Consider the following 27,780-nt stretch of genomic DNA (forward strand, 5'->3'; position numbering starts at 1 on the left):
TCTTGCAATTTCTGCAGAGCGGGTTCGAAAGTGGCCTTGCTCCTAATACATTGCGCAGACAAGTGGTGGCTCTCTCTTCGGTCATGGCAGGCGGGGCGTTCACAGCAGCGGCCAAAGATGCCCTGGTCCACTTTTTTTTTTTTAATAAAAAAGTTTTATTTTTACATTCATATCCAACAACTCATCCAATGTATAGTCATATACAATTAGTCAGGCTTGCCCGGTCACCACCCCCTCCTTTTAACTCCCTTCCCTTTTCTACCTTCTTCTACTTTCCAGACCTTCCTCCCCATCTCTTATCTACATCCTCTCCTCCCTCCACCCTATACTTTCCTTCTCCCTCTTCTACCCCTCTTCCTTCCTCTGACCTGGTCCGCATTTTTTTGCGGAGTGCCTCCAACTTGTGCCCTCCGACAGTTCACCGATTTCCAAGATGGCGATTGAATGTCATGCTAACGGCATTGACTAAGCCTCCCTTCGAACCGCTTCATGACGTCACGCTACGACTTCTCTCCTTCAAAGTTTCATTTTTAGTAGCCATCACATCGGCTCGCAGAGTCTCGGAACTGGCAGCTCTCTCGGTCAGAAAAGACCTATGTGTGTTTCACAGCAATAGGGTGACTCTCCGACTAGACCCAACCTTCCTGCCTAAAATTAACACATTTTTTCACCGCTCTCAGGAGCTGGTGCTCCCGGATTTCTGCCCTTCTCCAGTACACCGTCAAGAACAGGTGTGGCACACACTCAACGTCCATAGAGCTCTGAAAATATATATATCTCGCACGGCCCCTTTTAGATGGTCAGAATCCTTATTCATCTCCTTTCTGCCATCCTTGGGCCTCAAAGTCACTTCTCGAACGCTGAGTAGATGGATCCGGGCAACTATTGCAACAGCATACCACCATCAGTCTCTGCCTGTTCCGGGTCGCATATCAGCTCATTCTACTCGGAGCGCGGTGACCTCCGCGGCCTGGAACACTCATACATCGATTCACGAGATTTGCACGGCAGCCACCTGATCATTGTCGACACCATTTATAAGGCATTATAAACTGGACTCGTTCGCGTCGGCTGACGCAGCTTTTGGAAGACAGGTCCTCCAACAGGTTATACCGGAACAACCTTCAGAAAGCCAGCAATCTCCCACCCGATGAGGACACCTTCTTTGGTATGTCCCCAGCCTGACCGGCATTCCCACTGACAGGGAGAATGGGCGTTGGCTTACCTGAACGCCCCTTCTTGGAGAAGTGGGAATGCCGGTCAGCCCCACCCTGGGGTATTCCTTCCCGGCTCATGGGTGTGTCAGGGTGGGTGGCTTCTCATTCTTTCTCGTTTCAGGTAGACGCGTCAGTCTGCTACTTTGTCCTTGCCGAAAAGCTGGAGGAATACGGAGAGGCAGGGCCAAGTTAAATTAGCAGACTTAGTCCTACGTCACTAGACACGGGAGAAACCCCAGCCTGACCGGCATTCCCACTTCTCCAAGAAGGGGCATTCAGGTAAGCCAACGCCCAATCTCATAATAAGTCATATCCTGGATACCAAAGGGTTAGATTTAGGGTTACTCTCCAGTAACTTACTGTCAGTGGTGAAATCCAGTTTTTTTTAATTACTGGTTCTGTGGACGTAACATGGTAGGCATGGTGTGGTGTGCCTTGGTGGGCGTGGTAGGGGAAGGATACTGCAAAATCTCCAGTCCCACCCCACTCCTGGGGGAAGGATATTGCAAAATCTACATTCCCACCCCACTCTGGGGCCAGCCAGAGGTGATAATTGCCAGTTCTCCGAACTGCTCAAAATTTCTGCTACCGGTTTCTCCAGAAGCTGTCAGAACCTGCTGGATTTCATCCCTGCTTACTGTGTAGCTAAAAGTAGGCCTGTGCAAATCGAGAGCTGGGATTCCGAAAGGGTGTTATTTTACTCTATGTTCTGAGGGCAAACCAATTCAATTTGAGCTGGTCTGAGATTCAAATTGAAAATATCCATAAACTGTAAAGGGGAGACCAAAGCACTGAAAGTTTTGTGTCTGTGATTGGAACAAATTGAATGAATGAATACATAACAACTAAAGAAGGGTGCCGCAGTTTTTGTGATGATAATAATTATGGGAGTTATTAACCCAGAACATATGGAGGAAAAGAAACCCCTGGAGGGTTCCATGAGTTTGGTAGCAGTTTTACAGCATGCTCACAAGTTTTATTAAAAGGCCTTATGTTTTCTGAACCACAACAGTTCACTAACCTGCCTTTTTCCCTTTAACTTTCCATCTAAAAAACAGAGTTATATTCTAAAGGTGTTGGTACAAAGGATTAACAAAGAATAAATTGGATAAAAGATGAGAGAATGACTCTGTGTGTGTGTGTGTGTATAAATAAAACAGCAGGTGTAGTTGATAAGATAGACATCAAACCCACTTCACCATTAAAAATTGTAATGCAATTGAAAGTAGCCCAAGGCATCAAAGTTGACTTCCAAATCCAACCAGGATATGAAACCAGCCTTCATCACAATAACATGAAGTGTCATTTACAAACCTTCTGGGCTCCCAACCTCAACAGGTAAAGAAAAACAATTACAGGAGAACTGCCATAAGGTGAATCACAAGATATAAAAAGAGGAAAACAAGGAACTATTAGCAATGAATAAAAGAGGAAAACAGGCATCAAAGCCAGGTGACAGAGCCAGCCAAAGTTGCACCTCTGTTTTAGGTACTGTTTAGGAACACATTAAGAAGTAATTTATAGAATACATTTTTACAATAAGAAGTGCTGTGCACCAAGACCAAAACAGACTAGCAACAAAAGGAAATAAAGCCCCTTAAAGAAGGATAGCAGAACAAAAATGAAACAAATACAAGGAAGGATTGAGACTGAAAAGCCAAATACCAAAATTAATTAAAACAGCAATTTTAGAAGCATCAGCAGATTAGTGCTGAGTCAGAGTTTTAGGAATGTAACATCTGTAATAGATGTTAAGTCTGGGGCCGAAATAAGTATTCCACCAAATGGATTTTTTGATGATAATAATAAAGTATGATTGTATGTGATCATTGAGTTCAGCCCTCTGCTCAGGACCAGGAGTCCAGATGAAAGAAGTTTCAGACCATCACTGTTCAGCCTTATAAGGGTTTTGGCAGGATTCACAGAGAGTTCTCTTTAGCAAGATTTGTGAAGATTTATTATAAGGAAGCAGCTGGCTATTGTAGGAAGCGTTCCCCCCCGCCCCCCGAAATATTTTGAGGGATATTAAAAGGCAGAATATTATATTTCCCCAAAGGAGAAATGGAGAAAAATCTTAACAAAGGCAGAAACCAGCCCCAACAGCCTCTAGCAGATGCCTGAAGCCTTTAGAGATGGATATTTTGTGCCCATTAAGAAAGATAGCAGTAGCAATGCATTAATTTTTAATTTTTAATAAGAAAATATAAATAAATATAACCCCTATAAACAACAATGGTTTTTGGGTCCTCCAAAAATTTTTAAAGGGGTCCTGAGAGAAAGAAGTTTAAGAAATACTGGAAAAATGGATTTCAGTTACACAAAGGCAAATTCTGGTTTTAATATTAGGAAGAATTGCCTAACAGCAAAAGCAGTTTGACTGTGGGATCATTTTGCATTGATGAGCTCCTCTTCACAAGATGAGGTAAAGCAAAGGCTAAAGAACTGTCCTTCTAGGACAGTGATAGTGAACCTTTTCAGCACCAGGTGCCGAAACACACACACATCTGGGCCGCAACCTGGAAGAGGAGCTGCCCAGAGTGCATGCGTGTTCCGGAAAATGAACTTCCAGTTTCAGTTACTGAACTTCCGGTTTCAGCCAGCTACTCTTCCGGGTTTCCGGGGCTCATGCGCATGCAACAATCAGCGGGCTGGCGCGCATGCTCATGCAGGAAAATGGAAGACCAGCTCCTCTAGTTTCCGGCACTGCCACATGCAAAAAGGCCAGCTGGTCATCGTAGGCGCATGCGCACCAGAAACCCGGAAGACGAATGGGTAACGCTGCGCGTGCCAGGCGACATGGCTCCGCATGCCGCTTCGGGCAGGTGTGCCATAGGTTCACCATCATGGTTCTAGGATAACTGAATTTAATTTGGATTTTTGCTTGGAACAGGGACTGGACTGAATGGCCTTCCCAGTCTAGAATTCTAGGTCATCCAGAGAATCGGTATCACCTCATCCTCCTTTTTCTACTTTCGACCTTTTTAAGCACTCTGCAGGATCTTCAGGTAGATGGAGAGACAGGTTTGAATAGCACCAAGCACAAAATCCACACACACACATACCCATCAATCATTTTGCTTTGATATTTGGCTTGTATGTTGCCTTTTGAATAATCACCATGATTGCGATAATAAAACCTCGATTAGGAAATTATTTGAATTTGCAAATGCTGGCAGTTCATGGAGAAAAATGGCTATTTTAGATCTCGAGACTCTTAAGAGCTCAGCTAAATCTAGTTGCAAGAAGCAAGTGTAAACTTTGATTTATGGATCCCAAATGCTCTCTTGGTGCAGCTCTATTTAAAACTGAGCGCCTGTAATGTTTGGGGATGTGCCAGGTGTCACTCAGCATTGTCTCAGCCCAAAGTGTCCAATGAACATCCTGCCTCTAATTTCCCTGAGAATTTAGCCACAAGAACCAATATTTTAACAGCCAGATACTCTCTTCATGCAGGTTTTCATGACTGTTATCTGCAGAGAGAAAGAGATCCACCCCTGGGTGTAGCTGGATTCACTGAAGAATAGAAGTTAATAGCTGCTCCCAACAATGGCCTCCACTCTCTATTTGTCACCCAGTGGCTGAATATAAAAGAGGCCCCAGAGCAAAGTGCCAAGCAGATGAATGCTTCTGACTGCTTGATACCTTGAGGTCTTCGACAAGAAACCAATTGCTTGATTCAGCATCATGAGCACTTCTCACCTAAGCAACAGAGCCGAGAGCCATTTCCAGGCACAAGAAGAACATGAACTGGAAACTCTAGGGAAGAATGCATGGGACAATCCGGTGTACAACGGCTCCCCTTCCTCTTCCTCCTTGAAAATCAGAGCAATCTACAACCCCAAATCCATTTTGGAAAATCCCTACGAGAATATCGAAAAGTTGACCGGCTCTTTATCCTACCCAAAGGACAGGAAGGCTACTGAGGAAGCAAGGAAGAAAGAGACCCCCTTCCTAGGATGCTGCTACTATGTCTTCAAAGGCATCCGAGGTAACTAGGGTGGTGGGTGGGTGGGATTAAATACAGAGAGAAGGCAGCTATCTGTGTTAGCTCCGCCAAGAGGCAGGGGAAAGGATTCAACTTCTGTGCGGGGACACCTGTGGGAATATTGGGCAGTAAACTTTGGGTTTGCTATCCCTCTATGTGTTATTTACAAATTTAAAAGTCATCACAATGACAGGAAGGAAAATGTGAACTATTGGTGAGCCTTGGTTACAGACATTACTGTCCCGGTTTGTTTATAGCTGGAAAGGTCACCTCAAAGGTGAGACCATTACTTTCAAATTAGTTGGTGGCATCAGTGGCAACATTGTTTGCCTGAGCTTCAAAAGGTGGATGGGAGCATGTGGCTAATGCTAATTAGCATTATGCCAAGCTGCAAATTAGCTGAGTTGCAAATGTGAATATTATGCATAGAGACATTGAAGCAGATTTTTATCAAGCGTGCTTGGCATTTAGCTTAACTAATGAAGCCATCTTTGTAAAACGTCGTCAACTCAAGGGAGCGAATGTTCAGGTGTGGCTTTCCAAAACATGAGAAGGGAGTCAGATTGATTGGATTTATTTTCATCAAATCCATGGAGAATTTCAGTCCTTTTCTAGAGCTTGACCTATTTGGAGCCAAGATCGTTGTTTCTATGAGTGAATTATCTGATTTGCATCTTTGCTTCTGTTTGATGATGATAGAATAGAATAGAATAGAATAGAATAGAATAGAATAGAATAGAATAGATTTTTTTATTGGCCAAGTGTGATAGGACACAGAAGGAATTTGTCTTGGTGCATATGCTCTCAGTGTACATAAAAAAAAAGATATCTTCATCAAGGTACAACATTTATAACACAAATGATGATCAATATAAATCATAAGGATTACCAGCAACAAAGTTACATGTTATGTTTTTTCTCTGGCCTGCTTTCTTTTCAAAGAACTATACTTCTTGCCTTGTTTGTACGTTCTATAATATACTGCTGACATCCTTGACCGGTTTAAAATAAAGACAAAATAAAGATCCCTAAAGCTCTTGAGAGTGCCACTATTTTCGCTCATTGTTGCATTCACTGCCAGCAAAGAGCGCTCAAGATGCTTTGTGGTTGGTAGACTATCTCAAAATATCCTCCCAGGCACATTTCCCTCCATCCGGCCGGATGAGTCAGCTGAGGAAAGGCAACTAGCCTGGAGTTGTTCCCATTCCCTTCTCAAAGCCCATTCCATTTCCTCAGAATTCCTCTTGAACAGCCTATAGTCAAGGCAGAGTCTATCTGACCAATGCAGAAGAGAATGGAACTATTTGAAAATTATACTAGATTGATGTGACCAAAAATTTAACTTTTGTAGTTTAAGTATATCGATATACTTGTATTTAGTTAAAAAAATTGTATATCCTGGTTGTTTATATTTTTAAAATGCCTTACTATTTTTTTTGTACTGTAACATCAATAACATTTTCACAAATATTATGGCGAATCATTGCACAATGCTTTGCTTTTCCTAAGTGAAGGATTTTTACAATTTTCAGTTAAATTTCATTGTGCTGTTTTCATCCCTTTATGCTGAACTCTCAAGATTATTTTTAATGTTGTTTCTAATTTTGGGGATACTGTATTAACTATTCTTACAACACTCACCCATTTTGTATACCCTGCACATTTGATAACCATTCCTTCCACCCAGTGGTGAGATTCAAGTAATTTAACAATTGGTTCTCTGCCCTAATGATTTCTTCCAACAACCAGTTTGCCAAACTAATCAGAAAGTTAACAACCGGTTCTCCCGAAGTGGTGCGAATTGGCTGAATCCCACCACTGCTTCCACCTCCAAAGTCCTTAATGAAAGTGTTAGCTAAAACCAAACTCTACAGCAGCCACTGAAGAAATCCTCCAAGGTTACAATATTCTGCGAAGAATAAACATGGTTAGCTGTGAATTACTCCGGATCACAGAACTAAATGCAATTGAATATTCCCAAATGAAATGATAAATGCAATGACTGATTGGCAGTATTGTGAGTGCAAAAACCTTTTGTCATACAAAAATTGCTATGGGGATCATTTGAGAGTCTAGGTTGTCTTAATTCACATGAAAAGAACTCAGAACTGAAATGGTGACTTAGGAGACCAGCTTTCAGCAATTGGTGGGGAGAAGGTGAAAAGATCTGTAATTTATAGACATAAAGAATAGTTTTCTATTCCCTCTGAATAGAGAGTGTAAATTCCAAATCATCCAACAATTTTACAATTGAGCAGAGTTACAAAGATTTCTCAAGCCCACCAACTTTGCTATAATTCAACACTGTTCTTGTTGTTTTGGGTCTCCCCCCCAAATTTTTAATTACATTTTGATATAAATAGACATAATATGGTTATTACATTTCATTTTTATTGTTTCATATTGTTTAAACATACCTAATACTACTGCCCTTCAATTTCTAAACCTCCCTCCTATTATTACATATACCTTGTTATATTAATATATATATAAAATATTATTCCTCTCTTATTTCTATCTCTATTTTAACTTTTTTTCATGTCACTGTAGTATTCAAAGATGTTTCTTTTCTTTCTTCCATCTTTCACCTATTTTATTATTCATATTTCCCTTATTTAGCTCTTCACATCTATTTATATTAAACTTTCATCCTTCATTCTTTCATTGTTCAGTGTTTCAATGTATAATTCTAATACCAATCACAATCATTTAAACAATCTATTCATGTTCTTTCCAATCATCCAATCCGTATAATTCTACTTTTAATACACATGCTTACATTAAAATATATTATTTCATTATCTAATCACCCATTGTTTAATTTTATCATTTCACTGCTAATCATATTTTATGCATGTTCCATAATACCTCTAATTTTCCAATTAATGCTTAATTCTTATTCATAATTTCCATATTTCACTCTTCATATCTATTTGTATTAAATTATTATCCTAATGTCTATCATGATACATACCAAATAATTATCCATATAGTTCTAATATTAATACACATGTTTTTTATTTTTATTTTTATTTTTTAAAAATTTATTTATTTGTCACAACAGTATAAGCATGTAATAACTATACGAATTGGATACAATCGAAGGGAACATTAGGACAGGAACGGTAGGCACACTGGTGCTCTTATGCACGCCCCTTACAGACCTCTTAGTTTTTGTTAAAATATGTTCATGAAGGATCTTTTTCGCTCTTTTATCTATCCATCATCTCTTGTCCGCATCAGTACTTTAAGTCTTATTTTTTTGACTTGCCTTCCATATTCTTCTCTTAAGTCTTTTATTCCATCTACTTCTAGATCTAAATTCTGACTGTGCAATCTAACTTCTTTTCCCCTCTCTAACCTTTCCCACTCTCTAGTTTTAAAGCTATCTGTTCTAACCCCTATCACCTTTCCCCAGATAATCTTCCTGTTCCTCCCATTCCCTTTTTAAATATTTTAAAATATTTTCCTCCTGTTTGAATCCCTTAGTCATTAACTATTAATTTTGATGATATCTCCTTCTTGTTGTCTTCTTTTCACTGGTTTCTCAGTTCTGCTTTCCCCTCCATTCCTTCTGGTGGCTCCTTCCATTCCTGATAGGGAAAAGGTGAAAAGACCTGTCATTTATAGACATAAATAATAGTTTTCTATTCTTTCCGAACAGAGAGTCTAAATTCCAAATTATCCAATGATTTTACAATTGAGCAAAGTTAGAAAGATTTCTCAAGCCTACCAATTTTGCTATAATTTAACACTGTTCTGGTTATTATGGGTCTTTATGTCTTCTTTGAACCATTTTCTCCATGTTCTGCACTCTAGAATAAGGGAGATCTTTTTCAGTATTTCAGACCCTATCTCTTCTCCTCTCCTACTTCTTCCACAATATTTTGAGGCAACCCTGATTCTAACATAGCTTCCTCGGGAATTAGCATCTCTTTCACTTGAAGACAGGCAGCCTTTCAAATAAATCACATCTTTTTCACCATATGAGTCGTTTGACAGCGAGAGGGATGGCGTATAAATTTAATAAATAAAATTTGTAAAACCAGGAGTTTGTCTGATGTATTTATTTATTATTTTATTTATATCCGACCATTTTTAATAAGCAACACAAGGTGGTGAACATATCTTATACTCCTTCTTCTTCCTATTTTTTTTCTCACAACAACAACAACCCTGTGAGTGAGCTGAAATTGAGAGAGAGAGACTGGCCCAAGGTCACCCAACTGGGTTTCATGACTAGGGTGGGACTAGAACTTGCGGACACTTAAAATGATTCTTTCATGCTGGATGGCTCAGGGCCAACTGGATCAGGGGTCTCCAACCTTGGCAACTTTAAGACTTGTGGACTTCAACTCCCAGAATTCCTCAGCCAGGAGTTGAAGTCCACAAGTCTTAAAGTTGCCAAGGTTGGAGATCTCTGAACTGGATATCTATGCGGTCGGGAATTTGTTTGTTGATTAGTTTCTATCCTGACGTTCTTTCAGAAACTCCAGGTCACGTTCACAGTGCTCAGTTTGTGAGTTTTGCTTACATACGTAGAAACTTCCTGGTTCATGTAAAAATCAGATTTGAATCCTAACCTCTGTAACAATGGTTACTATCTCCACAAGAAAAGAAAGTAGAGAAAACCAGAATTTTGTAGAATGAATGTCTTTCTCTGGAGGTAGCCTTGCTGGCAGGCAGAAATATCTTGTGAACGAGAGTCTACAACTATTAAGCCTGCACAAGGAAGTCCAGACAAGAAGCACAATGAGGAGGGATCTTGGAGGTCTTCTAGTCCAACCCCCTGCCCAGGCAGGAAACCCTACACCATTTCAGACAAATGGTTATCCAACATTTTCTTAAAAATTTCCAGTGTTGGAGCATTCACAACTTCTGCAGGCAAGTTGTTCCACTTACTGATTGTTCTAACTGTCAGGAAATTTCTCCTTAGTTCTAAGTTGCTTCTCTCCTTGATTACTTTCCACCCATTGCTTCTTGTTCTACCCTCAGGTGCTTTGGAGAATAGTTTGACTCCCTCTTCTTTGTGGCAACCCCTGAGATATTGGAACACTGCTATCATGTCTCCCCTAGTCCTTCTTTTCATTAAACTAGACATACCGAGTTCCTGCAACCGTTCTTCATATGTTTTAGCCCCTAGTCCCCTAATAATCTTTGTTGCTCTTCTCTGCACTCTTTCTAGAGTCTCAGCATCTTTTTTACATCGCGGCGACCAAAACTGAATGCAATATTCCAAGTGTGGCCTTACCAAGGCATTATAAAGTGGTATTAACACTTCACATGATCTTGATTCTATCCCTCTTGTTTATGTAGCCCAGAACTGTGTTGGCTTTTTTGGCAGCTGCTGCACACTACTGGCTCATATCTAAATGGTTATCCACTAGGACTCCAAGATCTAGTCCTTCACATAAAGTCCTTCACATAAAGTCCTTCATATCTATCATTACACAATAGCAATAGGATAGCACCTTGTGTTGAACATATTTTCTCTTATTTAAATGTTGAAATTGGGGTGATGCTTGTAGCAATCGGAGAGCTTGGTTATCTGTGGAAGGAGCAACCATCATCTTGACTTTTTAAATTTCCTCATTGGATTCTCTCTCTCTCTCTCTCTCTCTCTCTCTCTCACACACACACACACACACACACACACACACACACACACACACACTTGATTAAAAGTAAATTTTGAGACTGCAAACCAGGGTGGATTTGATTTAAATCAAGTCGATTTAAATCAAGTCGATTTAAATCACGATTTAAATCACTAGTAAAAAGTATTGATTTAAATCAACTCAATTTAAATCATTAATTTTTAAAGAGCAACTGTCATCTTTGTCCCTCAGTGGCTACTCATCAACAGTCCCAATATTGCAGAATATACAGCCTCATGCTATATAACTAAACTCCATTTCATGCTGAATAAACTAAATTATGAATGCATTGTATCTTAAACAGAAAACTATCTTTAGATAGATTTTTTTACTCCAAAAGCATTTTATTAAAATAAATCTGATAAAAATAAAAAAAATCTGATTGAAATTTTAAAAATCCTATTTTTTTATTTTTAATTTTTAAAAAAACATCTATTTTTATCCACCTTGCTGCAAACGCCATATAGTTTCTCAACCCTGATAACTTTAAGAATGGGAACTTCAACTCCCATCCATCCATCCCTTCCATTGTGTGTTCATACAGATCAAAAAGTGTGTAGACAGAGAGAAGCATAAAATTGAAGTGGAGGTGAGGGGAATCAAAAATTATTTTCACACAAGCTGCCTTATCAAATGGTTACTTTTTAATTATAATCAACTGTACATTTTCCAATTAAAAGTTGAGTTTGGAATCAGTGCTAGCACTTAAAAAAAAAGAGTAACTTTTTGAACCAGGAGCAGGAATTTCAAAGAGCTTTTAGCTTGTTCCTGGCACGAATTGCCTGTGTTCTTCCATCGCAAGAGCTTTCGATCGAGGGCGTGGAGGAACATCTATCACCGAGCTGTGGTTCTGAGTGTCCTTAAGCTTCTGTTCCAGAAAGCCCTTTGGATATTGATGTGGGAACATTTACTCCACTTTCAAGTAGGAATTCACACCAACATTGGATGACGGTTTAGAGGAGAAGAGCAATAACATCAAGCCATTAGAGAGGCAAGCTATTAAGCCTTAATGGCGTTCATTAGCAGTGAGCAATGAAAGAAAAGTGAAATGAACAACTGTTTCAAAGGAACCAGCTTTTCGTGAACTCAAAAGAAAATCCACGCCACATCACTAAAATGAAAGAGAGAAATTGATTTGGACCTAAGCTGAAGGTAAAGGATCAAACGAGTAAAGCAGGGCTCGGTTCTCTGAAATATTTATGTTTCCACTCCTCTTCTAAACGTCCTTCTGAGACTCGTTACGTTTATTTATATTTATATGGACATTTATATGGACATAAATTGTTCCAACTCCTAACCTCAAAACGACGCTATAGGGCACTGCACACCAGAACAACTAGACACAAGAACAGTTTTTTCCCCCAAAGGCCATCACTCTGCTAAACAAATAATTCCTTCAATACTCTCAAACTATTCACTAAGTCTGCATTACTATTACTATTAATCTTCTCATTGTTCCTATCACCCATCTCTTCCCACTTATGACTGTAACTTGTTGCTGTATTCTTATGATTTATATTGATTTTTCCTAGTATGATTCAATTGCGTATTTGTACCCTATGGCTATCATTAAGTGATGTACCTTATGATTCATGATGAATGCATCTTTTCTTTTTATGTACACTGAGAACATATGCCTCAAAGTCAAATTCCTTGTGTGTCCAATCACACTTGGCCAATAAAGAATTCTAGTCTAGTCTAGTCTATTTACATACCTTTTCACCTGCCCACTCTCACCCCTTTTTACCCCTTCATCCATAACTGCAGAAAACAGCCAGAGCCAATTCCCAATTTATCCATTGTAGAAGCAATTCCTGGAAAATGGCGAGGTGGCATTGTATCTGAATCTTTAAATAATTGAAACCTTATGTTTACAATCAAGTGTGGAAATCATGCATTTCCCAGTTTTACACTCTTTTTCCTGCCAATCTCCCAAGTTTTTCTTAAAGTTAGTAATATTCACTGTAAAAGAATAAATGAGGAAATAGCAGCTGAGGTGTGGAAATAAACACAGTTGGAAGACATAAGGATATATCTTGAATAAATGAGGGAGATAATTGGCAATGGTTTTAAAATATCTCATCAAATGGGCTGAAAGTTATTTACTTTTGAAAGTGTAAAATCCATAGCATTCAGAGCAGAGGTGGATTTCAGCAGGTTCTCACCAGTTCTGGAGAACCGGTTGCAGAAATTTTGAGTAGTTCGGAGAACCGGTAGTAAAAATTCTGACTGGCTCTGCCCTCATCTATTCTCTGCCTCCCAAGTCCCAGCTGATCAGGAGGAAATGGGGATTTTGCAGTATCCTTCCCCTGGAGTGGGGTGGGAATGGAGATTTTACAGTATCCTTCCCCTGCCACACCCACCAAGCCATGCCCACCAAGCCATACCACGCCCACCAAGCCATACCACGCCCACCAAGCCACACCCACAGAACCAGTAGTAAAAATATTTGAAACCCACCACTGATTCAGAGGAAGATTTTTAAGCTCTAGAGACATGGCCAGTTCCTGAAAGTCTTGATGGCAATTCCAGGAATTGTCACCCAACTCCTAATTTATGAAGTGACCAAGAGGAAAATTATTAAAAATTATTAAATTATTATTACATAACCATTTCAGTATCTCCAAAATTGCTGATTTTTCTTGTTCTCAAGGTAACCCATCTCACATTTTGCATCAGTTTGAAAATTAAATAATTAAATATTTGTAATGATAATTTGTATTTTTCATTTTTCCCCAATATATGTGCCTTTGGGAAGAGAGAATAATTCAAACGCTGTTTTTAACGTTACTTTTGCTAATTATCTATTTTTGTACATATCTTTTTAAATACATATACACGATGAGCACGATTTTGCTTTGAAGAATTGCAATGCAAAATCTGTAGTACACTTTTTAAAATACTATACAGTTGAATTTCTTTTTGATATTGGTCTTAAAAGTTGATGTACTCCTTAAAAATATTATGAAGTATGAAAAATCATATCATGGTTAGAATTCAAACATTCCTACAAGCTAAGCCATAGGATTCAAATCTGGCAACTACTGCTCCATTTTCTGTGAAGAAAATGCATTCATTTCGTCAGGAACATACTGATATGCTGTAGCAACTGAGGTTGGAATAAATCCACATATTGTTCATTTTTTCCTTATTTCTTTTACAGGGCTTTGGGGTACAACCTTGACTGAAAATACCAGTGAGAATCGAGAGCTTTATGTGAAGACTACACTGCGTGAACTTCTGGTCTATATTGTATTCTTAGTGGACATCTGTTTGTGTGAGTAGTACCATTGCTGCTCTTGAGTCTTGTTACCAGTTTTTCCTACTTTCTATTATTCTCCTGATTATCCTTTTAAAAATCCTTTACTTTTGTCTCTTTCTGGGCTTACATGGGATCATTTAAAAAAAAAATTTTTTTTTTATATGCTGCTTACTGGCATCATAGCTAATGGAAACTGCAAATTCATAATTTTTCTCAGCACTTTACATCCCCAAAAGAAGTCAATGGTAAACCACTTCCATAATGGCGCCAAGAAAATTACATGGAAATAAGGTTAAAATTAATCAAACTTAGCATGCTGTCAAATGAATCTACCAGATTTGTAAATGACCTGATAATGCCTTTTGTGTGAACACAGCCTGTGATCTCCCTGATTGTGTAGGACAATCAGAGGTGAGCGGCACATGAATTAACAACCGATTCACCCAGCACCGAAAATGTGAGTGCACGCGAAAATGCGCGCTTTCTGCACATATGTGCGGCCTTCCACACATGTGCTTTGCTCGCGCACACGGTTTGCATGTATGCACACCAGAGTGGGTTTCAGCAGGTTCTGACCAGTTCTCGAGAACCGGTAGCGGAAATTTTGAATAGTTCGGAGAACCGGTAGTAAAAATTCAGACTGGCCCCACCCCCAGCTATTTTCTGCCTCCCAAGTCCCAGCTGATGGGAGGAAATGGGGATTTTGCAGTAACCTTCCACTGCTACGCCCACCAAGCCACACCCACAGAACTGGTGGTAAAAAAATTTGAAACCCACCACTGATGCACATGGTTTTAAAAATGCGGCTAAATAGAACAGCATAGCGCCGGAGTCGCAAGTACTGATTCGCTCGAACTGGTCTGAACCGGCAGCAGCACACCACTGAGGACATTAGAAATAATAAAACATTAAAGATGACAACCAGAGGGATGGTAAAAGAAAACTCACAATCATATTTTTCTTGTCACTAGCATTCACGTAGAAGCTTTTAATAGGAAATTATGTGGAATTTATTACTATTAAACTTTAGGTACACAGAAAAATAAAGTAATGTTTTATGGCATACAATAGAACATTAAATGTACAATAAACAATAATACATAATAATTCAACCCTCGATCATTTTGAAATATAAACTACTCCACTTGTATCACAGGTTTGTTTTAATACCGTGATGGCGAACCACGTACCACGCGTAGCCATATCGGTGGGCATGTGAGCTCGACCGGAAGTTGCCAAACGGGCCGTTTTCGGCTTTGCGGAAGGAAGGCCATTTTCGCCCTCCCCAGATTACTAGAAAGGCTCTGAAGGCCTGGGGAGAGCAAAAAACGGGCCTACCGTGCCATCATATGCCAGAAGCGGGGGGAGTGAGTAGTAAAAAAATTTGAATCCCACCACTGGGCACAAAGGATTTAGTTTACCTTTTGAAAGAAGACAGATGTAAACACACGTTGACTCTCTGCCTTCTCACCACCATCCATTATCAGCTCACTTTTTTTTTTTAACATTGGAATTAGAGCCTCTTTGCCTTTCTTTTAGTTTGTAGCGTAACAGAAATCTCCCCCCCACCCGGTTGAAATCCAGCAGGTTCTGACAGGTTTAAAAGGGAGGAGGGAGGTGCCAGAAGCGGGGAGGGAGGGGACTTGCATGCGCATGCACAGGGCGGAGTGCATAGAATTATGGGTGTGGGCATGCGCATGCACGAATTTTCCCTCTACCACCCCCATCCTGGCACACGATGGCAAAAAGGTTAGCCATCACTGACCTAGAGCCTTGATGGTGAACCTATGGCATGTGTGCCAGAAGTGGCACGCACAGCCATATCTCCAGGCATGTGAGCCATCATCTGTTGTTCTTCCAGGTTCCAGCACGTTGGTCAGCTGATTTTCACGCGTGCGAGCGCACCGGAAACTGGAAGAGCAGTCGCCTGGTGAGCATGTGCGTGCCGGGCAGATGATATTCTGGTTTCCAGCACGCACATGCGCACTGGCCAGCTGCTCTTCGCGGGTATATGCACAGCAGAAACTGGAAGACTAGGTGGCCAGTGCACATGCACACGCCAAAATCCAGAAGACCATCTTTCCAGCGTTCGCATCTTCCAGATGTGTGCATCCTCGTTTCGGCACTCGGTGTCAAAAAAGTTCGCCAACACTGACCTAGAGTTCTCTCTTTGGCTAGATTGGGCTGGTTTCCTTTTCTGCTACTCCCTGTTGCACACCTTGTTGTATTCTTTCTTTTCTTCTATCCTGCCAAAAGGAGACAATCAGACCGTCTCCCTTCCTGACATACTTCATAATAACAGAGTTAGAAGGGACCTTGGAGGTCTTCTAGTCCAACCCCCTGCCCAGGCAGGAAACCCTACACCATTTCAGACAAATGGTTATCCAACATTTTCTTAAAAATTTCCAGTATTGGAGCATTCACAACCTCTGCAGGCAAGTTGTTCCACTGATTAATTGTTCTAACTGTCAGGAAATTTCTCCTTAGTTCTAAGTTGCTTCTCTCCTTGATGAGTTTCCACCCATTGCTTCTTGTTCTACCCTCAGGTGCCTTGGAGAATAGCTTGACTCCTTCTTCTTTGTGGCAACCCCTGAGATATTGGAACACTGCTATCATGTCTCCCCTAGTCCTTCTTTTCATTAAACTAGGCATACCCAGTTCCCATGTAATAAAGTTACATACTTTAACCTCTATATAGTGGTTGGTATATCCCTCTATACCAACCACTACAGAACTTAAATGCAAACTGATAAATGCAAGAAGCATTGTAAACAAAATGCCTGAATTTTTCCTCTTGTTAAATACTGGTACATTCGACATTATATTTGTATGTGAAACATGGCTGAACTCATCCCTCCCAGACTCCATCATTTCGGACAGAGAATATCATGTTTTCCGGTCCGATTGTGAAACCCGCAGAGGAGGTGGAGTGGCTATCTTTTACAAAAAGTCACTGAATCTAAAAAATATTCAAGTTGCACATAAACTCGCTCTTCCAGAAACTATTGTCTGTGAACTGTCCCTTAACATCACACTTTGCTTCTTGCTATGCTACAGAGTCCCCGATTACGACATCACACATGCGAACATGTTAACCACACTACTAACATGAGCTGCCTCTTGCCCTTAGCCTCTCATCTTCCTGAGAGACCTCAACCTACCTCTTATTAATTGGATAACAAACGAATGTACAACTGAACCCACCCATACTACCCTGTACAATGCTGTTACAAATCTAGGTCTTGATCAACTAGTAACTAACAATACAAGACTCAACAACTGCCTTGACCTCATCTTCTGCAACAAGGCAAACTCAATTTATGGACTACAAATAAAAGAACCCTTTTCCAACAGTGACCACAGCATGATAGACTTTTGTCTCAATATACACCCTTACAATAATCTCCATAATAATGGTATACCAAACTACAATTTCAAAAAAAGCCAACTATGATCTTATAGACATCGACTTCTCATCTCTTGACTGGCAAATTCTATTCTCTAACACAGTGGTTCCCAACCTTTTCTTGTTTGAGGCACCCTTGGAAAGCCTTTCAAAAGTTCCCGGCACCCTTATAAGGAAATAGAGTCTAAACCCTAATAAGAGTTGGAACTTTAACTTAGAAGAAGTCGTGGGCCCAGCAGGGAAAAGGCCGTGTCAACTATGTAGGCACGGCAAAATTCCCTCCTGGTTTCTAGAGTTAGCAGTGGTGCCTTTGTTTCCAAAATGGATTTATGGCACAATTTATGATGAGCACTTAGCTTTTCAAATTTTCTTCCCTCACAGTTGTACCAACAATAGCCGGGGTGGGGGCAGAGAACTTTTGGGCCACAAGTGACTTAGTATTTGTGTGAATTAAGCTACTTGTGACTTATTTAGAAAATATGTTTAAAACAGATCTAACTTAACATACCATGTAATTGATACTCAACAACCCTCTGAGATTTCAGAGAGTAGCTTCTCTTGGCCCTACAGGATCTAGGGATGCCAAAGATTAAACCTAAAATAGGTAAACATCTAAACCACAATCCTTTGGTTACAGTTAGGATCATAGCTTGGCTGTTGAATCCTGTTAGATACCAGGCTGGAAATCAGGAGACTGCGAGTTCTAGTCTCAGTTTAGGCATGAAAGCAGATTGGGTGACTTTGGGTCAGTCATTCTCTCTCAGTCCAACCCACCTCACAGGGTTATGTTTTGGGGGGAAATAGGAGGAGGAAGGAATATTAGGTATGTTTGTTGCCTTGAGTTATTTATAAAAATAATAAAGGTGGGGTAAAATAAACAAATAACATCTGCTTAGAATAGCTGTAAGAAGTTGGTTTTTAGAATTGACCTGAAAAAAAAACCAGGATGACATCAGATGGCAGCAAGGAGATTTTTTAAAAAATATATATTTTTGCTCCTATTAGTGATTGCGTGATTACTGAAAATCAGCTACTACATTAGTATGTATGGAGCAATCATAGGTATTTCTCATTAAAGGAAATGCTTGCATGCTGCAGACTTAAAGATCAAGATGACCTTTTAAAAGCAGCAACAGATCCCAGATACTTCCAAATGACTAGAAGATGTAAGCCATCTTCAGATAAACCAAACCTCAGGAAACTCACAAATAGTGCAGGACAACTTGATCCTTTGGCAACCTTGCAGAATTCTGCCTTTCATTTCAAGGCATTTCCTGTGCTGCATTTGAGGTTTGTGCTGTTAAAAGTTGCAATGGCGTGCATAAGCGCACCAGCCTGCCTACAGTCCCTGTCCTAATGTTTTCTTTTATTTGTATCCTTTACCCGTATTTATAATTATGTTTGCACTTGTATCTGTCATAAAATACATGCTTGACGAAATAAACACAATAAAAATAATATAAATAAATTCACACATGAGCTCCCACAAAAATAGATTTAGGAAACAAAAGGTCCAGCAGAAATCAACTAAAAGTGGTATCCAAGGTGCATTATGAGCTGTACGCCTATGGGCTATATGCCCTTTGGCATTTCCCCATCTAGCACTCCCTTTACTACCCCTTTCCCTTTTTTAGTCAACCTAACAAATTTCCCCGCTTTCTTTAAGAGTGGAAAGAAAATCTGACAAACCGACTGCAACGACCATGACTTGGGATCGGGAACTTGACCACCTACCATTTTAGACAGTAACCGGGGAAAAAGGTTCTAAAATAATGAAACTAGCAAAAATGAAGATGTCAACCTGGGTGTACGTCTCCCATCCTCCAATGCTTTGCTAGGTCATTCCTCCCACCCCACCCACCCCAAACTGTGGATTAAGAGCAGCAACAAAATCCGCCCCCAACCCCATAACTTAAAGCCAAGCAATGAACTTCAGAGCGAAAGCACGGTGGCACCTCTGACAAATACCGAAAGAGCGAGACTCGCTTTGCAAAAATAAACGAGCCGCATACATTATATATCCATACTTTCTCCACCAGCAGCGGCTGCTTAGAAGCGCTTCGGAAGGGCGCCAGAGAAAATCGAGGCTGGCTGGGAGTCCAAGGAGCGCGTAAGGGAGGAGATCGGCAAGAGGCTGAAACTGGGGAGGGGAGAGGGAGAGGGGGGGAGAGAGAAAATCGACATGGGGGCGCACAAGACTTTGGGTTGCTCTCCTCCCTCGGCGAAAGATTTCTCTACAAGCGAGAAGGGGGGAGAGAGAGAGAGAGAAGCAAGAGAGCCAGCAGTCCAGATACAACAGCTCGCTAAGTTTTGAGAAGTGCTTATTTGCTGCCGGAGGCAGCTCAAAAGACCGGTAGGAGTCGCCGCGCTCAACGGACTGTCCATGCTGCGAGGAGGCAGCCACAGCCTCGTCCTGGTGGAAGCCAGACAGCCGCCTCCACAAGTCGGACCAACAGCGGCGGCTTCCACGAAAGAAAGAGAGGGGGGAAAAAAAGAAGAAGAAGGACGGACGGGCGGGCGGGTGGGAATGAGGCACGCCGCCAGGGAGAGAGCCAGGGGCTCATCACATGATGCGCCGGAGCGCCCGCCTCTGCCCGCGCGTCAATCCACAACCCTCACTGAAATTTTGGCGGCACCCTCAAAAGATCTCACGGCACCCCTTAGTGCCGCGGCACACCGGTTGGGAACCACTGCTCTAACAGTATCACTGCTGAAGACTACTATAGCGTTTTTCTACTTGAAGTCAACAGAGTCATTAAACTATACGTACCACAAACCACCACCAAAATCAGGAAAAACAAACTACCCCTTTCAATAAAAAAGCTCCAATCCAAAAAAAAAAATCCCTCTGGCGAAAAAACAAAACTGGCTATTTAGCCAACTTTAAAAACCGCTACAAAAATATGTGCCACCAAATAAAGACTGAATGCACCAATTACCACATCAAACAAGAAGACCTTCTGCGCACAAAATCCAATCGCGCTTTCTATAATTTTGTAAACAACAAACTTAAAGACTCGAGATCCATCCCACCCCTAAAAGGACCGAACGGTAAAGAATGTAATGATGAAACAGTTAAAGCAAACCTCTTTAACACATTCTTCGGCTCAGTCTTTGTTAACAGTAATGGCTCATACCCAAAATTCCCCAGTCGTACCAACAATGATTACAACGATCTAACACAAATAGATTTCACAGAAGATAATGTTAAAAAGGCCCTTCGCAGACTGAAACCATCTCTATCTATTGGACCTGGTGGTCTATGTGCATACTTCTTAAAAAAGCTTTCCACTGTTATAGCAAAACCCCTAAGCATAATCTTTGAAAAATCTTTCAGGACCAGCTCCCTTCCCAAACTATGGTCACTAGCCACGGTCATCCCTGTCTTCAAAAAAGGAGACCCCAGCCTAGTTGAAAATTACAGACCAATTTCTTTATGCTGCGTCACCTGCGAAGTAATGGAATCAATCATGAACCAATCCATCACCCTCCACCTTGAAACAAACAACCTACCCTCTAATAAACAATTTGATTTCAGAAAAAAATTATCCTGTAATTTACAACTTCTTCACTGCAAAAACATATGGACTACAAATCTTGACCAGGGCAAAGCAATAGATGCAATTTACATAGACTTCTGAAAAGCTTTTGACTCAGTGGTACATGACAAACTTCTTCTAAAACTTATATCCTACGGCATCTCTGTAACAGCGTTCCTGTCAAACAGACAACAAGTGGTCAAAATATGCAGTGCCCTATCAAATCCCGCTCCTATCAATAGCAGTGTCCCCCAAGGCAGCGTTCTAGGACCAACACTACTCTTCATATTATACATTAACGACCTCTGTGACCATATTATAAGTGTTCTCTTCGCCGATGATGTTAAACTATTTAACACTACCAACAATGCAGCTACCCTTCAAAAAGACCTTGACTTTGTGTTGGAATGGTCAAAAAATTGGCAACTCCAAATCTCAACCAGCAAATGCTCTGTCTTACACATTGGGGAAAAAAATCAGAACACTAAATACAAGCTTGATGGACATTACCTTGTAGATGAACCTCATCCCATCAAAGACCTTGGAGTTTTCATATCAAACGATATGCAACTGCAACTACATCACCAAAAAGGCTTTAAGAGTTGTAAATCTTGCATAGCTTCTTCTCCAGAAAGATTACACTACTAACCAGAGCATACAAAACATTTGCTAGACCAATTCTTGAATACAGCTCGCCTGTCTGGAATCCACATCTCATTCGGACATTAATACAATTGAGTGTGTCCAGAAATATTTTACAAGAAGATTTCTCCACTCCTCTGATCACAACAAAATACCTTATGCCACCAGACTTGAAATCCTGGGTTTAGAAAATTTAGAACTCCGCCGCCTTTGGCATGACCTGAGTATAACTCATAAAATCATCTGCTACAATGTCCTTCCTGTCGAAGACTACCTCAGCTTCAACCGCAACAATACACGAGCATACAATAGATTTAAACTTAATGTGAACCACTCCAATCTTGATTGTAGAAAATATGACTTTAGTAACAGAGTTGTTAATGCCTGGAATGCACTACCTGACTCTGTGGTCTCTTCCCAAAATCCCCAAAGCTTTAACCAAAAACTATCTACTATTGACCTCACCCCATTCCTAAGAAGTCTGTAAGGGGCGTGCATAAGAGCACCAGCGTGCCTACCGTTCCTGTCCTAATGTTCCCCTTGATTGTATCCAATTTGTATGGTTATTTCATGCTTATACTTATATATACTGTTGTGTTTGACAAAATAAATAAATAAAAATAAACCTATTTGTCTACCCTGCCAACTTCAGTTATTTATGGTGTTACCTAAATGGGCTCAAGAATCTGGAAGCAGCGGGAGAATGCCGCTGCACTGTTCCAACCAGTTTTTCTTTCTCTTCATGAGATACTTAATAGGACCAAGGATTTTCTCATGGCTCATAAAAGGTGCCCCCAAAGGAAGCATGGGCAGTCATGGTTTTCAAACCTTGTATATATAAATAATCAGCCCTTTGCAGGAACAACAAACATGGTGTGGCAGATGGCAAGAATTTTTTGAGATGAGACACTGGTGGGTTTTTTTGGCTCTAATTAGCCTAGATCAGGGGTCGGCAACCTTAAACACTCAAAGAGCCACAAAGATCCTAACCGGAAGCCCCTCATTCAATTCTAGAGCTGACCGGAAGCCCGGTTCCCCCACCATAGAATCTTCTCCTAGCTCAGTGGCGCTTTTCCTATGCCGAAGTCTGGTTCCCCCCAACCATAGAGTCTCCTCCTATCGCGGTGTCCTTTTTCTTCTATCTGTCCTAACCAAAAGCCCTATTAATTGTGGAGCTGACCAGCGACAAGGAGCCACAGCAGAAAGATGAAAGAGCCACACGTGGCTCCAGAGCCGCAGGTTGCTGACCCCAGGCCTAGATCATGGGAGAAGCAGGCCTAAGCCTAGTTGTGCCCCTTTGCCTCATCAACAGATGGCTTATGTAATGGAAAGAAGGACCTATCTGCATGTCTAGGAACTTCAAATGTCTCTTTCATGCCACCTAGGCTAAACTTTTCACAGTACTCTGAAGGTTGCCTTTTAAATCTCAGAACAGGAAAGAGTGTAAAGGGAGATAACATAGAAGGCTGTTCCTATTGTACTTTCTGGAGAGATTTAATGCAGCTCTTTACCGATTTTTGTCGTGTGGTGAGACAATGGCTATTTGTGTTTGGTAAATTCGTCATTATCTCAACTGAGCACCTGTGATCTCTCAGCATAGGAGGCTGTATTTCATGCCTAGAACACTGGAGCTCGGATATGAGCAACAGGGAAAAGCTCAAAATCATTCTTCTCATACAGAAGTGATGTTCCCTTCATTGCAAATCAGGAGCGTTGAACATTTGTTTGAGTAAGAGGCTCATTGGGTTTTTCTGATAACTTAGCTATTGATTTTAGCTTAGCAAATGCCGGGTTCTCTCGGTATATGTGCCCGAGTGTGATAAGTTTGATCCCAATCACAACTGATCGCACCTTGGAGAGTAAGCAAAATATGGTCCTTCTGTTGAATGGATGAGACATTTATCCCAGAAGTCAGATTTGTATGGGCCATTGCCTTATTGAAAGAGTCATTGTTATCTCTTTTGTTTTACTGCACCGTTTATCTCTAAATGACATTTCTTCACCCTGTCAAGAGTCACCTGGCAAATGTGATGTCACAACCATCAATCCTGATATCACTGAAACAAACATAGCCCTCTCATTGCCCCTTACTATGACTGATAGGGTACATGGTGTGTGCATTCCTACTGCCCAGGCAACCAAAGTGAACCTTCTGCCTTGGCTGCGTTTGTGGGTTATTTTACATAAAGTTTTTTATTATAAAAATTCCACTTTTGGTTAAAAAAAACACACTTTGATTAAGTGTGTTGTCTGGGTACAAATAGTTTTAGGAAATAATCATCAAAGTGTTTACAGCAATGTTCATTGCATTGATATTCATTCTATCATCATCATCATCATCATCATCATCGTAATACTGATACTTGCTTATCCATTTTAACAAACCTGTTTTTCCATTGGTCCTTTTCTTATATTTCCATGTTTCTAACTTCTGTTTTTGTCGGCTAACCATTGATAAAATAAGTCCCAAGTTAAAAAGTATCCATTTTCTTTCTTTTCCTTAATTGTAAGTTGTAATCGATCCATTTCTGCACATTTTAATATTTTTTAAATCACATTTTCATCTGTAGGGATCTCTTCACTTTTCCACTGTTGTGCAAATACAATTCTAGCTGCAGTCAATGCATGTAAAATCAAATAACAATTGTTATAGTTATCTGGTAAAATGCCCAACAAAAATGTTTCTGGGTTTAAATCAATATGTTGCTTTACCATTTTTTCCAACCATGTATGGATTTTTGTCTAATATTTTTTTTGCTTTTGCATGCCTTGGCTGTGTTACGTTCACACTTTCATTGCTATTATCAGCAGCTTTCCCAAAATCCAGTTTCAGTCATATGCAGTTGCACAGCCAGATGAAAAATATTAGAAATTTATATATAGCGTGTGCATCACTGACCATATTTTTCTTCTCGATCAACATTGCACAGCTGGGCCAAGGGAAATGAATATTGATTGGTTTGCCTCGCTGGTTCATTTCCTTTTAGCTTAAATTTGTGGGTACTTATAGTCTGTAAAAAAAAAATACCTGATTTCTTCAATTTTCAGCATCCTGGTTTTTTGCAACAAATAGAAAGACATGGTCTGTAAGCCATGCAGCATTTTGGATTCCAAAGGCAAAAGGTGCTTCAGAGAACGTGTGGGTGAATAAGCCTCTGTGTTTAGCACTATAATGCTGCTGCATTATTTTTCATTATTTTCTCATGGTTGCCCTCTTCCGACGCCAAAGACGTTGCAGAATCTCATGAAAATTCCATCTGCTTTATGGCGTTGCAATTAAGAGAGTTATTTTTGAGCCCTTTGTGCTCCTTTTGGTCTTCAAATCTGACATTTTACCTAGTGCTACGTATAGATTTGAGAGGGATGCGGTGGCTTAGTGGTTAAGACGCTGAGCTTGTCAATCAAAAGGTTGGCAGTTCAGCAGTTCAAATCCCTAGTGCCACGTAACAGGGTGAGCTTCCGTTACTTGTCCGAGCTTCTGCCAACCTAGCAGTTTGAAAGCACGTAAAAAAATGCAAGTAGAAAAATAGGGACCACCTTTGGTGGAAGGTAACAGCATTCTGTGCACTTTTGGCATTTAGTCATGCTGGCCACATGACCACAGAGACATCTTCAGACAGCACTGGCTCTTCGGCTTTGAAATGGAGATGAGCATCGCCACCTAGAATTGGGAACGACTAGCACATATGTGTGAGGGGAACCTTATAGATTTGAACCTGGGTGAAATCCAACAGGTTCTGACAGGTTCTGGAGAACTGGGAGCAGAAATTTTGAATAGTTTGGAGAACCAGCAGTGGAAATTTTGAGTAGTTCAGTGAACCGGCAAATACCACCTCTGGCTGGCCCCAGAGTGGGGTGGGAATGGAGATTTTGCAATATCCTTCCCCTGACATGCCCACCAAGCCACACCACGCCTACCAAGCCACGCCCACAGAACTGGTAGTAAAAAAAATTGAATTCCACCACTGATTTGAACAAGAAAAGTGGGTTTAGTCATTAGGCAGTACAATCGCCTGGTCACCAGATCTACCTCCTAAAAAAGAAAGGAGAGATGTAACATATAGGTTATTAAAGGGCAGTTTAATTGATTTATGGCTTCACTCCTACCAATGCATGTCCTCATTTATTGGCAGGAAGACTCAGATCCAGGAAGCACCCCCCACTGGCACTTGTGCAACATCTGCCCAACAACTTTAACACTGATTCCCACTGCAAAGCCAAATGAGCTGCTAAACCCCCAGATATAGGAAGTCATATAAATGACCCCACAAAAAAGGTGCCAGGTTTTGAACTAGAAAAGAAAAGAAAAACAATAGGACAGGAACGGTAGGCACGTTTGTGCGCTTATGCACGCCCCTTATGGTCCTCTTAGGAATGGGGTGAGGTCAATAGTAGAAAGTTTTTGGTTAAAGCTTTTAGGATTATGAGAAGAGACCACAGAGTCAGGTAAAGTATTCCAAGCACTGATGATTCTGTTACAGAAGTCGTATTTTCTGCAATCTAGATTAAAGCGGTTGACATTAAGTTTAAATCTATTAGTTGCTCTAGTATTATTGCAATTGAAGCTGAAGTAGTCTTTGACAGGAAGGACATTACAATAGATGATTCTGTGAGTTAGACTTAGATCTTGTCGAAGGCGACAGAGTTCCAAGTTTTCTAAGCCTAGGATTTCAAGTCTGGTGGCATAAGGTATTTTATTGTTTTCAGAGGAATGGAGAACTCTTCTTGTAAAATATTTCTGGACACGTTCAATTGTGTTGATGTCAGAGATGTGGTGAGGGTTCCAAACAGGTGAGCTGTATTCTAGAATTGGTCTAGCAAATGTTTTATATGCTCTGATTAGTAGTGTGGTGTTTTTGGAAAAGAAGCTACGCAAGATTAGGTTTACAATTACTAGTACTATGAATGCCTATGGTGATAGATACAGTATATTCTGCAGTTGTGTTTGGGGCCAGATCTGACAGGGCAAGCTACTGTATATGAACAGGGAGCAAACCCCTCTTACTAACACTGATGATTACCCAACTATGTTACATAGTTGGGTAATGGTCTCCAAGCAAAAAATCAAACTCGGAGAATATAAAGGGACTCCACAGTTCAACCCTGAGCTCCATGTATTTTTGTCTTCTATTAGAGGGCTACATCATAACCATCACTTCAAATACTTGGAAAGTAATGGGCACGCTAGTCTAGTGAAGAGAAGGACCAGAGGAGACATGATAGCTGTGTTCCAATATTTGAGGGGCTGCCACAGAGAGGAGGGGGTCAAGCTATTTTCCAAAGCACCCAAAGGCCAGACAAGGAATAATGGATGGAAACTGATCAAGGAAAGATTGAACTAGAAAGAAAAGAAAAACAATAGGACAGGAACGGTAGGCACGTTTGTGCGCTTATGCACGCCCCTTATGGTCCTCTTAGGAATGGGGTGAGGTCAATAGTAGAAAGTTTTTGGTTAAAGCTTTTAGGATTATGAGAAGAGACCACAGAGTCAGGTAAAGTATTCCAAGCACTGATGATTCTGTTACAGAAGTCGTATTTTCTGCAATCTAGATTAAAGCGGTTGACATTAAGTTTAAATCTATTAGTTGCTCTAGTATTATTGCAATTGAAGCTGAAGTAGTCTTTGACAGGAAGGACATTACAATAGATGATTCTGTGAGTTAGACTTAGATCTTGTCGAAGGCGACAGAGTTCCAAGTTTTCTAAGCCTAGGATTTCAAGTCTGGTGGCATAAGGTATTTTATTGTTTTCAGAGGAATGGAGAACTCTTCTTGTAAAATATTTCTGGACACGTTCAATTGTGTTGATGTCAGAGATGTGGTGAGGGTTCCAAACAGGTGAGCTGTATTCTAGAATTGGTCTAGCAAATGTTTTATATGCTCTGATTAGTAGTGTGGTATTTTTGGAAAAGAAGCTACGCAAGATTAGGTTTACAATTACTAGTACTATGAATGCCTATGGTGATAGATACAGTATATTCTGCAGTTGTGTTTGGGGCCAGATCTGACAGGGCAAGCTACTGTATATGAACAGGGAGCAAACCCCTCTTACTAACACTGATGATTACCCAAC

At 40.6% G+C, this 27,780-nt stretch overlaps 1 protein-coding gene across 1 annotated transcript in view; it reads left to right on the forward strand.

The window, feature by feature from the left end:
- The window catches only part of PKD2L1 (polycystin 2 like 1, transient receptor potential cation channel), a 107,547-nt gene that overhangs the window by 52,313 nt on the left and 27,454 nt on the right, over window positions 1–27,780 (forward strand). Inside the window, exons 3-4 of the mRNA XM_058188086.1 lie at window positions 4,671–5,205; window positions 14,023–14,136. Coding sequence (XP_058044069.1) covers window positions 4,902–5,205; window positions 14,023–14,136 — 418 coding nt within the window. The 5' untranslated portion in view covers window positions 4,671–4,901. The remainder of the gene's footprint in view (window positions 1–4,670; window positions 5,206–14,022; window positions 14,137–27,780) is intronic.

Source organism: Ahaetulla prasina, chromosome 6 (assembly GCF_028640845.1).
Source record: "Ahaetulla prasina isolate Xishuangbanna chromosome 6, ASM2864084v1, whole genome shotgun sequence".
Taxonomy (NCBI): Eukaryota; Metazoa; Chordata; class Lepidosauria; order Squamata; family Colubridae; genus Ahaetulla; species Ahaetulla prasina.